Source organism: Anoplopoma fimbria, chromosome 2, assembly GCF_027596085.1.
Source record: "Anoplopoma fimbria isolate UVic2021 breed Golden Eagle Sablefish chromosome 2, Afim_UVic_2022, whole genome shotgun sequence".
In the NCBI taxonomy this organism is placed as follows: domain Eukaryota; kingdom Metazoa; phylum Chordata; class Actinopteri; order Perciformes; family Anoplopomatidae; genus Anoplopoma; species Anoplopoma fimbria.
Genome location: NC_072450.1, coordinates 32919501 through 32934263, shown reverse-complemented (window position 1 = coordinate 32934263; position 14763 = coordinate 32919501). Strand labels below are relative to the sequence as shown.

General features: G+C 39.4%; 1 protein-coding gene across 1 annotated transcript in view; it reads left to right on the top strand.

Annotated features, from left to right (window-relative positions):
- Positions 1 to 704: 704 nt before the first annotated feature.
- Positions 705 to 14763, top strand: part of LOC129098960 (mucin-5AC-like) — a 35387-nt gene continuing 21328 nt past the window's right edge. The window contains exons 1-24 of the mRNA XM_054608105.1: positions 705 to 780; positions 1512 to 1770; positions 3441 to 3555; positions 4333 to 4417; positions 5549 to 5655; positions 6756 to 6951; positions 7041 to 7166; positions 7272 to 7389; positions 8244 to 8385; positions 8662 to 8766; positions 8877 to 8946; positions 9240 to 9377; positions 9481 to 9645; positions 9777 to 9871; positions 9948 to 10074; positions 10268 to 10523; positions 11069 to 11118; positions 11229 to 11338; positions 11690 to 11841; positions 12421 to 12559; positions 12742 to 12852; positions 13402 to 13578; positions 14011 to 14250; positions 14602 to 14758. Coding sequence (XP_054464080.1) covers positions 705 to 780; positions 1512 to 1770; positions 3441 to 3555; positions 4333 to 4417; positions 5549 to 5655; positions 6756 to 6951; positions 7041 to 7166; positions 7272 to 7389; positions 8244 to 8385; positions 8662 to 8766; positions 8877 to 8946; positions 9240 to 9377; positions 9481 to 9645; positions 9777 to 9871; positions 9948 to 10074; positions 10268 to 10523; positions 11069 to 11118; positions 11229 to 11338; positions 11690 to 11841; positions 12421 to 12559; positions 12742 to 12852; positions 13402 to 13578; positions 14011 to 14250; positions 14602 to 14758 — 3316 coding nt within the window. The remainder of the gene's footprint in view (positions 781 to 1511; positions 1771 to 3440; positions 3556 to 4332; positions 4418 to 5548; positions 5656 to 6755; positions 6952 to 7040; positions 7167 to 7271; positions 7390 to 8243; positions 8386 to 8661; positions 8767 to 8876; positions 8947 to 9239; positions 9378 to 9480; positions 9646 to 9776; positions 9872 to 9947; positions 10075 to 10267; positions 10524 to 11068; positions 11119 to 11228; positions 11339 to 11689; positions 11842 to 12420; positions 12560 to 12741; positions 12853 to 13401; positions 13579 to 14010; positions 14251 to 14601; positions 14759 to 14763) is intronic.

The window sequence follows — 14763 nt, the reverse complement described above, 5'->3', positions numbered from 1 at the left end:
CTCGGGAAAAGGTTTAGGAAACCATGTGAACATGCAAATTCCACGCAGAAGGGCAGTCCAGCTGGAATTGAACCCGGGCCCCCCCTCTCACTGTGAGGCGACAGTGCTAGCCACCACACCACCGTGCAGCCCCATTACCTGTATTACCCAACACTCCTTTCATGTTATTTAAAGTTAAAAACAAACTGCTATGCGACTCCAGAAAGGCTCCATTTCTCAAGAAAATTGATGCCATGTTGGGATGTGGCTCTTTTAGGGCGGCTTTGGGTTAGAGGTAGAGCGGGTTGTTCTTCGATCAGAAGATCCGCGCTTCGACCCCCCCATTGTGTCCTTGGGCAAGACGCTTCACCCCAAATTTGATTGGTCGGAACGCTGGAAAGGCGCTATACCAGCACTTACCATTTATCATATTGGGTGAACGAGCTACGCAGGGCAGTGATGGAAGTAATGACGTGATATTTGCTGAGCAAAGAAAAATATTAGTAAAACGCTACCATGTGTGTGCACTGTCAGGTATTTATTTTATATGTAAATGACAACCACACTGACGATGTCTAGAGCTGGAACTGCCTTTCACACACACTCTCTCTCTCTCTCTCTCTCTCCCCCTCTCTCTCTTTCGCTTATCCCCACCTTTACTGGTTATAAAGGGATTTGTCCTCCAGGTGAGCAGTCTCATCACGGGTCAGTTCTCAGGACCAAGCATGGGGACCACAGGACTCCGATGCACATTATGGCTCATCTACCTGACACTGCTGGTTGACTCGCTCACTCAGACTGGTGAGTGATGACCTGAGGAACGCTTACAGCTTCACGCTTATTGGATGAAGTATTATCGGATGGTTTTAGCTGAAGTTCAGATTGGTGTTGAAGCTGAAGGAAAGAAAACAGGCTTGATTTATTTGAATTGAGATATTTTACATCTTGTTTCGATAACTTATTATAATATAATAATATACTAAAATATAGTAATATGCTATTATAAGTTTTATATATACAAAAGTGCATATGATTAAATTGCCGACTTTTTTGACTTGGGTGGCCCAATCGATGCACTGACTCATGCGGTCTGAATAGCATTAATTTGACATATCAGTCTCCACGACTCTATTTTCATTACATTAAATTACTGTTTATAATATTTCTATGTTTAGAATTTTACTTTAGATGGTAAATAGACCAAATTATTGTTTACAATACTAGTTGCCTCTTCTGACACAGCCCAAGATATTTTTTAATTACAACCATCCTAGACAAAAATCACATATACAGTCACAGTATAAAGTGCCAACAAACCTATATATAACCTATATGATAAAGTCTTCAGTTCTAACCAAAGGGTGTCAGGAAACATTTCTAATTTTTTTTTCTCTTTACTACAGTTACCATAATTCCTTCTCTACAGACACTAAGCCTGAGTTCAGGTAAATACCGAAAAATAATTTCGACTCAACTCTTCATGTCAGTAAATAAAGACATATTTTTTTTAATATGTTAATATTTTGTTGTAGCTGATGCAAATCACATCGGCCGAGTGTGCGCGACTTGGGGCCAATATCACTGGAAGACCTTTGATGGAAATTTCTTCCAGCTGGCCTCCAGTTGTAACTATCTCATGGCCTACCAGTGTAAGGGCAGCTACAGTGATTTCAACATCCAGATGAGGCGCACGACAGTCAACAATGTCCCAACCATCAGCGAAATCACCTTGATGCTTGATGGTACAGTGGTGGAGCTCTCCGACAGCTCAGTGATCGTGGACGGAAACAAGTAAGTTCACTCCAGTTCAATCATGCATCCCTGAGACACTGTAACGCCTGAGGTACATGTTACACCCTGAGACTCTACTCAGATGTTTGTACATTAGGTACTATAGTATTGATGAGTTGAAAGATGTTCTTTACCTCGAAACTTCTCAGTCTGCTTTAGAGGACGGAGGTTGTTAAGTAATGGAGATAGTTATCGCTATATCCTTTCTCAATCCACAATTCCATTTGCGGAGGAGTTTGAGATACCGTTGAAAGATTTGGAAAAAAAGCTAATACATGGACAGTTAGATTTAGATTCTTCCACCTGTTTACAACCAATTATCCCCTCATTGCTGCCATCTGTCTTCAAAGGCTTTCCACAGTGTTTAAGATTCTAGAAAACGTTTTCCCGAGCAGAAACAGATGAAATGTAAAGTTCCTTTGACGACATGATGACCGACGCGTCAAATATATCTTCACTAATCTTTACTTATGTTTAGATTTATAATTCTGGTGACGTACAGTTTTGCTTGTTCGGAAAATTAGCCCAATCCCAATTAAAAAGTACCAGTTACTCTTTTAAAGTCTTGAATTGATATTATACGAGTGAGCAGGTCTTAACAGAAATCTAAAAGAAATGAACACAAATACTAAATATAATAAATATGTCAGTTTATTTTTTCAGAAAAAAAGTATAAATACCCAGTTTTATATAATTAATAGCTGTTGTACGGCCCAGTTAGATATCAGCTCAAATGTAAAGATTTGAAATAACAAGTGACAATCAAATAAACAAATAAAATAAATAAAATAAATAAAAATAAATAAAAATAATAAAATAAATAAAATCAAGTGATAATGGTAAAATATAGTAAACAAATACAAGATAAAATACCAAGACCAAATGAAAATGAACCAATAAAATGACGACATCACATAAAAGCCAATCTATAAAAATGTGTTTTTGTATGTCAGTTTAAAGAATGTTTCCAGTTGTATCTCTCTTTACAGAATCTAAGCTTTCAGTGTTGCATTTCAATGTATAACTCATCTTATCAATATGCTTCTTCACATCAAGACCAGATCTCTAAATCACATCAATGTCTAAATATTTAATCTCATTTAAAGGATTGAAAACGTACAATTTCAGTGCCTTCCAGTGGCCGCATTCAAAAAACAAAAAAGACAAATTGGCAGCTGTGGCAGATTAGCTTCGCAAAGTTGAGTTGACCTCTTTGTTAAAATGGAGTGAAAACAAAGGCTGTGTGGATGGCTGTAAAGCATATTCCCTCCTTGGAAGATTTTAAATCTGAATTAGTCAATATTGTCGATATTAACATTTAATTAAATGTCCTGGTGTATGTTTAAAAAAAGGGTCACTAAAGATCATAATCACACATTCTGCTGTTTGCTATTTGTTTTAATTATTGATAGCCGTTATCATTAACACCTTGAGGGCAGACATATGTTAAAAGTTATCCATATTGTATACATCTTTTCATTCTGACCTCCCGTATTGCTACCCTAGGAGGGCTGAGATGATTGCAGAAAATTGAATTCCTTACACATGAGCCTTTATGAGCCTTTATGACTTCCACGTTACATACAGTTATCACTTTTGCCCCCTTAGAATCCTGTGTCAGCTGTTGCTTTCTTTCTTATATTCACACTAACTCTCTGTGTTTGCTGCAGGGTGTCTCTGCCGAATGTCACATTGGGGATTACTGTCATGGGAACCACATCTGGTATAACTGTAGAAACTAAGCTGGGAATTAAAGTTATGTGGAACCTGGATGACTCCCTGAATGTATGTAGCACACCCTCTCATATGCACTCACCTCTGTCCTGTTTGTGTTAAGGTGTATGCTCATTGACACTTGTTTTTATGTTATCTCATCATTTCTTTCGCTAATCCACATTTGCCGCAGAACTCCATCGTTGTCCAAAAGCTATTAAAAGCAAATATCCAAGAGCCATAGTGAAACTAGTAGCCACAGCAACCATTAGAATAAGTTGACCATGGTAGGCAATAGGTTGGCGTTGAGCAGCAGTCCACGGTATTTATGTCAAAGAATGTTTCTACGTATCACAATTTAAGCTGAAACATTTTATGAATGCCAATGTTACTATCCACCAAAAGCAGTTCTTCTTCCTTGGCACCAGCTTGAGTTCAGACTTGGCAGACGAACTGCACTAAAACAAAGTAACCTCCATGGCTCAGGTAATTGGGAGAAGCCTCACCTTAACATTTCTCTCAAGGTATGTCCCAGTAAGTCACTGGGATAGTTTGTGGGATACGTCCCAAGCAAAGCAAAGCTTGAAAGGCACAATGTAAACATAGCTTATTTAAGTAAACAGATCATGCACAAGCTGGAAAAGCAAATATTAACTAATAATTATCCTAATCAAACACACGTTAGAGCTGACACAAGGCACATGAATATGACCGAATCAAATTCCAAAATGGATGACATCGCAACAATGACATCTGTCAAATTTTATTAATGACATGTTGACATCTCAACAACCTGCTTTGTAGGATGAATGGTATACTAACTACTGTTTGTTTGGGGTGCGTTCACAGATTGAAATAGATAAAAAATACCAGAACCAGACATGTGGACTCTGTGGGAACTTTGACGGCACACCCAATGATTTCATGAAAGACGGTGAGAACCTTTTTGTACTCCTTAAGATCCCTTTATTCCTTAATGTTAGCCATGCAGCATCTGATGGCAGTGGCCCAAAAAAAACGTCCTTCGTCCCTTTGGATATTTTAACAATTAAAGTGGATTGAAATGCAAATTGACATCATTTATTAACTTTTTTTTTATATATATTAATATGTAAATCACAAAATTGCATGCATTAGGGACAAAAAGACACTTTTGGCAACGGCTGCAACTGAGCCTGGAGTCAGTGTTAATTAATCTGTTTCACTCTCACTTGGAAGTTCACCAACCCAATTTTGATCTTCTAGATTCAGGCGTATTAAACACAGTAACTCTCCATTCAAGTTATTATTCAACATTAAATATTCAATTGTTGGCACCAGTGATCAGTTGTGTAATGTAATGTATTTCATTAAAGCAAGGCAAACAGGCATTGCTATTAATTCCTTTTCTGAATGCCTCGTTATGGGCCTTCAGTTCCAACTGTAAGATGGTGGTTTTCTTTCTTGTAAATGCTTTAAAGTCATTATTCATTATAATAAAAAAAAATAAAAAATCCAATATACGATCAATTTCCGCAAGCGAGAGGAACTGCAAACATGTATTTGAACGGAATGTCAATTTAGTAAGTAATATATGTAAACGTATGTGTGAATTTCCATTGCCCTCATTAGTATGCTAACAGCTTGATCCTACGAGAATTCCTTCAGGAACACGAAACCACTTTGCAACTTTTACAAAGTCACGAGACCTGCATTATTTGAGAGAGGCGGATTAAATATACTGTAGGTTCAAACAGTAATACAAACCTGTTTCTAACTATTCACCTAAACTGAACTATTTCTGACAAGAATATCTTGCTCTTAGGGTACAAAAACCCCATACAAGGTTCATCGAGCTAATGACTATTTCGAAAAGAATTGCGTAAACGCTGACATCTGTGTAAATGTTTGCTGAACTGAAAAAAAAAAAACTGTCTGAACCAACTTATACTACACATTTGACAACAACATATTCCCTTTTTGAATTGAAATTGTAGAATATTCCCAAAAAAGGGGAACAAACTGCATTATATGTTTTTACTGAATAACCACAATGAGCATGGTTGTGTGATTGACTCCACTGTAGGAGCTCAGCTGTCTGTTACAGACTATGCGGACACCCACAAGAACGATGGGCCAACTGAGACGTGTGAGGAGCTTGTGCTCAGCCCCGTGCTGAGCTGTGGCAGTCAGGTAACCAAACACACGCATGAAACATCTCATGAAGTCACGTATGTGAAGGACGAGAGGCCCCCATACTTTCTTATCTCTGCCAAGGTTGAAAAGAACCACCAAGACCAAAAACTATATAAATAGACTTGAATTCTGGTTGTTAAAAGTTTGTGCAGGTTAAACATTTCAATTTTCACACAATGCAAACTTTACCAACACCTAATCAACAATCAAATACAGCAACAAATCTAGATTTTACTATATAAACTATATATTTAGCTTTTTTTTTTTTTTTTTTTTTTTTAAATGATGAAAAGCAAGTGTGTTTGACTGAAAATTTAAACCCATGATATCATTTTAACTCCATATTACTAATGTGCAGGAAGTCTGGTAGATAAACAAGTTTGTAAACCAACACATGCTTCTGTCGGGAAAAGAGAATCATTCATAAATTGATTATTACACAAAATACCGCTTAGTATTTTCAATTGGATTCAATTCTCTACTTAATTGCCATGTCAACACAGCTCAGCGGGTTCAAGTCAAACATACTTGCTGCATGAAAAAATCTCAATAACATAGGGAAGGCAATTAAGATAAGATAAGATAAGATAATCCTTTATTAGTCCCGCAGCGGGGACATTTGCAGGCTTACAGCAGCAGAGAGTAAAGTGCAAAACAAGAGACATAGTAGAAGAAAGACAAGATAAAAAAAAAAAATGAAAAAAAAGTATTTATAAATAAGCAATAAAAAACAGTAGAAAATCAACAATAACTGAAATATTATATTTACAGACAGAAAAAACTATTTTAACTTTAGAATAACTAAGTTTAGAATTTAGTATATAATTGAATTGAATTGACATCCTTGAGCAGTATTTCCTTTTGTTGAATAATTCATTTTTGAATAATTCTCTTTTCAAAACAGATTTAAAAAAACACAAGCATGTGTTGGTTTACACGCCCCGTTTAGGTCGGACTTCTACCTGGATTCTGTAACAGATTTGGGCAACCGTGGCTCCCCTAGTCCATGTTGATTGAAGCTCTTTCAGTGGTCAGAAGACTAGAAAGTCCATTTACCAATGAATTTACCAATTTTTTTTCAGCAATTCTGTGACCAGATCTTCTCCAGTGATTCCTTCAGCAGCTGCCAGAACCTTCTGGATGTGAAATCCTTCAGTGAAACCTGTACGGCTGATATGTGCAGCAAAGAAAACAACACCGACCCTTTCCTCTGCAAAACCATCTCAGAGTTCTCCAGACAGTGTGTCCACGCAGGCGGCAAGCCCAGTCAATGGAGGAATGACACATTTTGCTGTAAGGCTGCTAACACCTAAAGATGGCTAGTTGCCGTGTGGATTGCAAATGTTTTTGGTGCATCAACATTAAGGTGTTTGTCTCCACAGACATGGAATGTCCATACAACATGGAGTACATGGAGTATAGCAGTTCATGTGTTGACAGCTGCTCCACCCCTCAGGCCAGCCAGACATGTCACAGCCACTACAGTGAAGGCTGCCACTGCCCTGCCGGTAGCCACACACATTTCTGCAGCACTGTGCATGCGCTATATGCAAACATACGCAACCGCAATCATGTCAGACGACAGTACTGATTATTATCTCTCTCCTCCTCAGGAACGGTCTTGGATGACATTAGTAGCAGTGGCTGTGTTGCAGTGGACCAGTGTCCATGTCTGCACAACAACACAGTCTACAAGTCAGGACAGTCCTACTCTTACAACTGTAGATCCTGGTAAGATGAGGTCTGTACAGTTATAGGGTAACTAAAAGTGCTAACGCTTTGGGAAAACATGTGACTGCAACCCTATTTACACTTACGCATTAAAGTGCACCTTAAGTAGTTGATAGCAATCTGCTCACATTTAGTGAGTTTGTTGAAATCGTCGCTTATTTACAATTTTATTTCATTTTATGTTCAATCCTTGTCTCTGGCCTTCAGAGAATTGTTGTTTTTTTTGTTTCTATTTTATAAATATTTAAAAGTAAATTGCAGTTAAACTGCTGTGTTAAAATAATCATTATTTATGGGTCTGGGTATTAGTGGAGTTTAATCTCCTCATTACCCATTTGTTATTAACGTTGAAAAAGGTATTCTTTGTATTTAGTGAGAAAGTTTGCATGAAACATTTTTGTATCACGCAACAGATTGTCAACTGAGTATGCTATTATGAAGAGGCGACACTGATCCAGATTCAACGTAAATTCAATAAAAGCATCTTAGTTCATTATATTACATCCATTTGAACTTCCTTTCTCCTGCATACAGTGTTCTAAACACAAATGATAGGCAAAATAATTCCCCTTGGTAGATTTCCACAAGTTTTATTCAAAGCATAGTAACAATCAATGCAGAAACATCTTCTTTTTTTTTTTTTACAATATCAGTCATCGAGTTACTTTGATCGATTTGTGTCATGCTTTACTTTTTTCGCCCAAAGAACTTCAACCACTGATTACTCTGCTACCACAAAAAAGTTGAAATCGATGTGTGTGTGTGTGTGTGTGTGTGTGTGTGTGTGTGTGTGTGTGTGTGTGTGTGTGTGTGTGTGTGTGTGTGTGTGTGTGTGTTTGTGTGTGTGCTGACAGTGTGTGTGAGAGTGGACAATGGAATTGTAAGGAGGAAAACTGTCCAGGAATGTGCTCTGTGGCGGGCGGGGCTCACATCAACACCTTCGATGGAAAAGACTACACCTTCCATGGAGACTGCTCCTACGTCCTGACTAAGGTAGTTCACACCACGACGGGTGTTCAACCACATACACACTGGACTCAAACCATCAGAAGGATGGGGAGAGCGATAAACCGGCTGCATAAGGGCTGACAGACACATCGTAATGCTCCATGATACGCGTTTTATGACGGAAATATTAACTATTTAATGAGTAGCAAAATGTGAGTGGGTCCTGAAACAGATCTTGTTTCTGGTTGGTAGCATGAGTATATTATGTATAATTTGTTTCACTTTGTCATCAGCTCATTATTGAAGTCCCAATGTATTTTGCAGCAAGGGGATGGCTTACACACTGTGCTGGTGGACCTGGTCAAGTGTGGACTTGATGACAGAAAGACCTGCCTCAGATCTGTAACTCTGAGTGTGAACAATACTCTGGTAAGCTGCAAATGCACATACACACACACACACACACACACACAAGATCAAATCTGTTTATTTGGAAATACTGTTTGAAATCATCTAAAATGCGTCTTTCCAACTGTCAGGTTATTAAAATTCAATCAAGCGGGCAGGTCTACGTGAACAACCTTCTTTCTCAGCTTCCACTGTTTCAACGTGAGTTACTTCAAAACGACATTACAGAAGACACACAGCGTGTTATGTAAAGCATGAAGTGCTTTCAACAAATAAAGGTCATCAGTCTTATTTCCTAGTCATAATTAGATGCATTATCAATAAGTCGTGTGCAGAATAAAAAGATAAATTTGTATCGATGCAGTAGATGCACATAAATGAAACAGACCCGAATAAAACTAAAAAGATTAACATGAGGGTGGCTACAATCCAACATGCAGAGATTGTATGCTTAATATTTAAAAGTTCATTGGGCACTGACTTTTTGTCTGCAGCAACGATGAGTGCCTTCAGGCCTTCGTCCTTCTACATCCTTCTGCATTTCAAGACGGGCATACAAGTGATGGTCCAGCTGTCCCCCGTGATGCAGGTCTTCATCACAGCCGACACTTCACTCAAAGGAACCTTCTCTGGTACGGCTCGACGTTATCGTTATACTCGGTTCTACTTTAGTCACGCTTCAACCCGTTAAACCTTTGCGTTCGTGTAAATGTTTGTCGCCTCGCCCCCCGACAGGTTTGTGCGGGAACTTCAACAACGTAATGAGCGATGACTTCAGGGCGATCAGTGGGCTGGTGGAGGGCACTGCAGCAGCGTTTGCCAACTCATGGAAAACTAGAGCCAGCTGCCCCGACATCACTCCGTCCTTTGTACACCCCTGTCAGCAAAACACCAACAAAGGTACAGCTAGACTCTCCTCCAGTGTCTCGTCACGTCACGTGATGTAACGCTGGTCATGTCATGAGGTAACCATGTTGTTTTCAGCGCACAATGATGTAACTGCTTCCTCTCTGTATGTTTCTGTGTCTTAGAAACGTACGCCAAGCACTGGTGCTCCAATATAATGGATCCTAAGGGAGAGTTTGCTCCCTGCCACTCTGTCATTAGCCCCAAGATTTACTACGATGTAAGTCTGCACACGCAAAGCTGTAATGACGAATAAATGTAAGTATTGTCCCCTGACGATGTGTCCATGCCCACAGAACTGCAAGTATGACAGCTGTAACTGTGAGAAATCTGAGGAATGCATGTGTGCTGCGGTCTCCTCGTACGTCTATGCCTGTTCAGCCGCAGGAATACACTTCAGCGGCTGGAGGAAGACCATCTGCGGTAAATAAAACGCCAAGGACAATTTAGTATCACTGCGGCAACGAAGAGAATCTGTTTTTTTTTTTCAAGAAATCATTGCTGTGCACCATTTGCACCATCTGACATATCTGCAACAATTAACATGGATATAAAATCAGATTTATCTGGCAGGTAGACTCTCATCCTACAACTCCAATCTTATCTCCCCAACTAGGCACATACAGTACATCATGTCGAGCAGAAACGGTGTACCAGTACAACATGACCAGCTGCAGTCGTACCTGCCGTTCCCTCAGCCAGCCCGACTACTCCTGCCAGACCACCTTCACCACAGTGGACGGCTGTGGCTGTGCCGAGGGAACCTACATGAACGAGGAGGAGAACTGTGTGCCCAAAGAAAGCTGTCCCTGCTACGATAAAGACAACGTTGTTCCGGCCGGACAGACTTTCCACAACGACGGCTACACATGGTAAAAACAGAGCGTAATGATGCCAGGAGCTGGCCATTATGGGGTCATGTAATAAACACCCAACACTTTACTTCATAGAGAGTCGTAAATCGAGAATATCTTCCATGTTACGCTGCATTCAAACACTCGAATAAAATGGAAACACCATTTTGTTTAGACTGTTAGCATGCTGAAATTTTGCTCATTCGCTCCAAACGTGCAGCGAGCTGAGGACGTTGTTAATGTTGCAGATCTTTGGTCATTAAAAACAAAAGTATTGGAGACAATGAAATGTCACAGGATCATCGTATTACAAGAACACAGATCTCTGAACCACGTTTTATATTCTGTGAATACAAAGCTCGCAATGGGAGTATCCAAATCTGTAATAGCAGGACATTTTTATTTTTTCTTATCATTATACCAATTCCAACATAATGTATGATTTGAATGTACAAATATATATATAACTAGGAACACGTCTGTTTCAACAGAGTATGTTATTTAAAAAGGATACAAAATGATACTGATGGACAAAGACATTAACTCGTTAACTGTTCTCACAGTGTCTGCCGACATGGAGCTCTCAGCTGCTCAGGACTGCCACCTTTACAACGTAGGTTTCCACACATGGACATACTTAAATCCCTGTAATTCTATAAAATTGGAAAAATGTTTTGGTTTGAATGCTTTTGTGCTTTTTTTTGGTTTTTTTAATCCATCCAGCGTCACCATCATGCCTTTCCCCCATGGTCTACATTAACTGCTCCACTGTTCAACCTGGGATGACTGGGACAGAGTGTCAGAAGAGCTGCAGCAATCTGGACATAGCTTGTGTATGTATGCTATTATTTTAGAAATACATCTTCATCGTTTCTTTACAAACCCAAAGTCCCTTACTCGCCGATCGCATTCTCGATGATTTAGTTTGTGGGACGCCGTTGACCACTTGCAGACAAACAGCATTGGCATATTTGACTCATAAAGTGATACTAGATTTACGTCCATCTCACCAAGTAGTTGACAGCTACACTCCTCCAAGATCTTGGGTTATAATTGAATACCTGTTAGATTTTGATCTCATGGGACTTCTTGGTAAAATAAAGGTCAAATGAAAAATATAAGTACATGCACAGGTTGTGTTTGGCTCACCCTCTCTTCTCACCCTCCACTTTGGTTGGATACAGATCAGTACAGGCTGTAAATCTGGCTGCATGTGCCCTGATGGCCTGGTGTCAGATGGAGCGGGAGGCTGTATCAAAGAGACCAGCTGTCCATGTCTGCACAATGGAAACACATATCAATCTGGAGATACACTGACTGTGGGCTGCAACACCTGGTTTGTACTGCTCTTTACAACCTGAAAGAGGGGTTGAAGCCAAACTTAAATTCACATAATCATTTTTAATAGTTAATGTATATCCTTGTTACTTTTTCCCCTGTTTCACAACGCTTACCAAGGGTTACAACGTTAACCACACCACTTTTAAAACGTTAACCACGAAAACCGTCAGAGTCAAGATACTACACAAAAATGATGACTATAGAGATGAAATCATGTTCATTTTTTTCCAGAGGTATTGAATAAATTGGTGAAGATAATTTATTGACTCCCAAGATGGAGATATCAAAAAAAACCTCTGTATTTTAATGTTTAATGTCTACTAATCTGTCAGTAGAATACTACTGTTTTCTTCATTTTCTCCTATTTCTTCAAGCATTCTACTACATTTATTTTACATTTTACATTCTAAATTAGTACTTTTTTTTGCACTAAATTGCCTTAACTAAGAATTTGATAATAATAATAATAATTACAGATCGTTTTGCTGATGACACTGATGAAAACCTCCTAAAATGCAATGATTTTTTTTACAGTTTTGAAAAGTTTGTGTCTGCCTGTTGTGTGTCTCCCCAGCTACTGCACAGGAAGGAAGTTCATATGTACCGAAGAAGTGTGCGATGCAGTTTGTGGGATCTACGGCGATGGTCACTACACCACATTTGACGATAAGAGGTTCGACTTCAGCGGAGACTGTGAATACACACTCCTTCAGGTAAAGGGACAGCTGGACGGATGTACAGTGAATAAAACTGTAATACTTGAGACTTTACTGAATGTAAATACATTTTGAATTAATATTGCAAAGCAGTAACTGGTAATGGGGTTTGATATGATACAAAAAAAACCATATAACTTACTGTCCAGTAATTGCAACCTTTGTCATGGTTTATACAGGACTACTGCGGCACCGGTCAGAGCAATGGAAGCTTCAGGATTATCACTGAGAATGTTCCATGTGGGACCACAGGGGCCACATGCTCCAAGACCATCCAGATCTTCCTGGGGGTAAACACAACACAAGTACACTGTGCACATGTTCTGCCCCAAACACTAGATCAGAATATCAGACTTATATTATATGTTAAGGTTAGGAATCATTCTTTTATGATTGATAAGCCTTATAATACCAGCATTAAAATGATTTATTGAGTGGGTTAAAAAGCAAAAAGAGTCAAACTTAACTAAACGTTTAACTTTATTGTCCACCATAGTCGGAGGCATAAGGCTCACTTTAAAACCAATAATGAAAGAATTTCCTCCCGTGGTAATGCTATGGTGCTAATGCCCACGCCCGTGCAAACATTCCCATCTAACGGCACTGTCAATGAAATGTGGCCGTCCTTTTTACATGCAGTCAATTTGTATCCCTTCCTTCCACGAGAATAATGCAGTTGCTTTCAATTGAATTGGGAACCAGTATCCTTTTCACAAAGTGACATGCAATTCTTCGGTTAAAAAACGACAGAAAGAAAGCTAGACGTGATTTCCTGAGTAACTAATAACTTGTATCCACCTCACTTAACTGGTGCAGTAATATGCTGTTGATGCTCACAGGATAATGAATACCAACTTAAAGATGAGACCTTCCAAATGGTCAAGGGCAGCGGCCAGGTACTCCCCGCTCAGATAAAAAAGAGTGGTATTTACCTGGTGGTGACGATCAAGCCGGGTCTCGTGCTCATGTGGGACCAGAAGACCAGTCTTTTCGTTAACATTTCCCCGCAGTTCAAGGTAATCAATCGTGTCCGCGTGTCTTGATTTGACAGTTGGCTTATGCACAAAGCGTGTTGGTTAGCACAGTTCATTCATTCTTGCTTATTGTCACAATACACCATAATAATCTTCACAGATCTTTTTTCACATACAGAAACTTCCATTAAGTCAATATTTGATTTCACACATTGATGCACATTTGAGTGAAATAACTATAAAGTAATAGGTTTTGCTCATACTGGTTAAATCACAAATAATTATTTCCCAACTTGACTTAAATGTGTATGTATGGTCATTTAAACATGACATTGACCATAACAACGTTATAACTCTGGACCTATGATAGTGGGTTGTTTTTTTTGATGGTTTCCTGGAGCTTGAGGGCTGAAGGATATTTCAGTAGCAACAAACAGGTGCCTTAAACTCTTTCAATGGGTTCCTCGCTCTCAGGGTCAAGTCTGTGGTCTGTGTGGAAACTACGACGGCAACAGTCAGAATGAATTCACCACGCGCTCTCAGGAGATAGTGGCAGATGTTCTTGAATTTGGTAACAGTTGGAAGGTTTCATCCAGCTGCCCAAATGCCAAACTGCTCACTGATCCCTGTGCCTCTAACGGCTACCGGGCAGCCTGGTCGGAGAAACAGTGCAGCATCATCAACAGTGTCACCTTCCAGAGCTGTCATTCAAAGGTAACTATGGTGATAGTATCATATTCAGCACAAATGTATGCCCGTACAGAAACATTGTCACTTTAACTGCCATGGTATGTTCAGTGAAGTAAACACAATTGGTTCTCTCCATCTACGGCACTAATTGCTTATTGCTTTGTGTGTGGATTAGTTGGTTGGTCTGCAATCCATCCGTTTAATCCCCAAAAAAATGGTCCAAAGCAAGATATCTGAAAAACTACTTTTAAGAACGTTAGATTTCTATAAGCACCATGCGATTACAAAGTTGTGCTACCAATGCCAACAGTTGCCTCTACCTCCTGCAACATTTTTATTTTCCTCGACTAAAAAGTACATTATTGTGTATCCAAGGTTGACCCTCTACCATACCTTGACTCTTGCGTGAAAGACTCTTGTGCTTGTGACACTGGTGGGGACTGTGAGTGTCTCTGCACTGCTGTGGCTTCCTATGCCAAAGCTTGTAACGAAGCCGGGGCCTGTGTTAAATGGAGATCTCCAAAGCTGTGCCGTAAG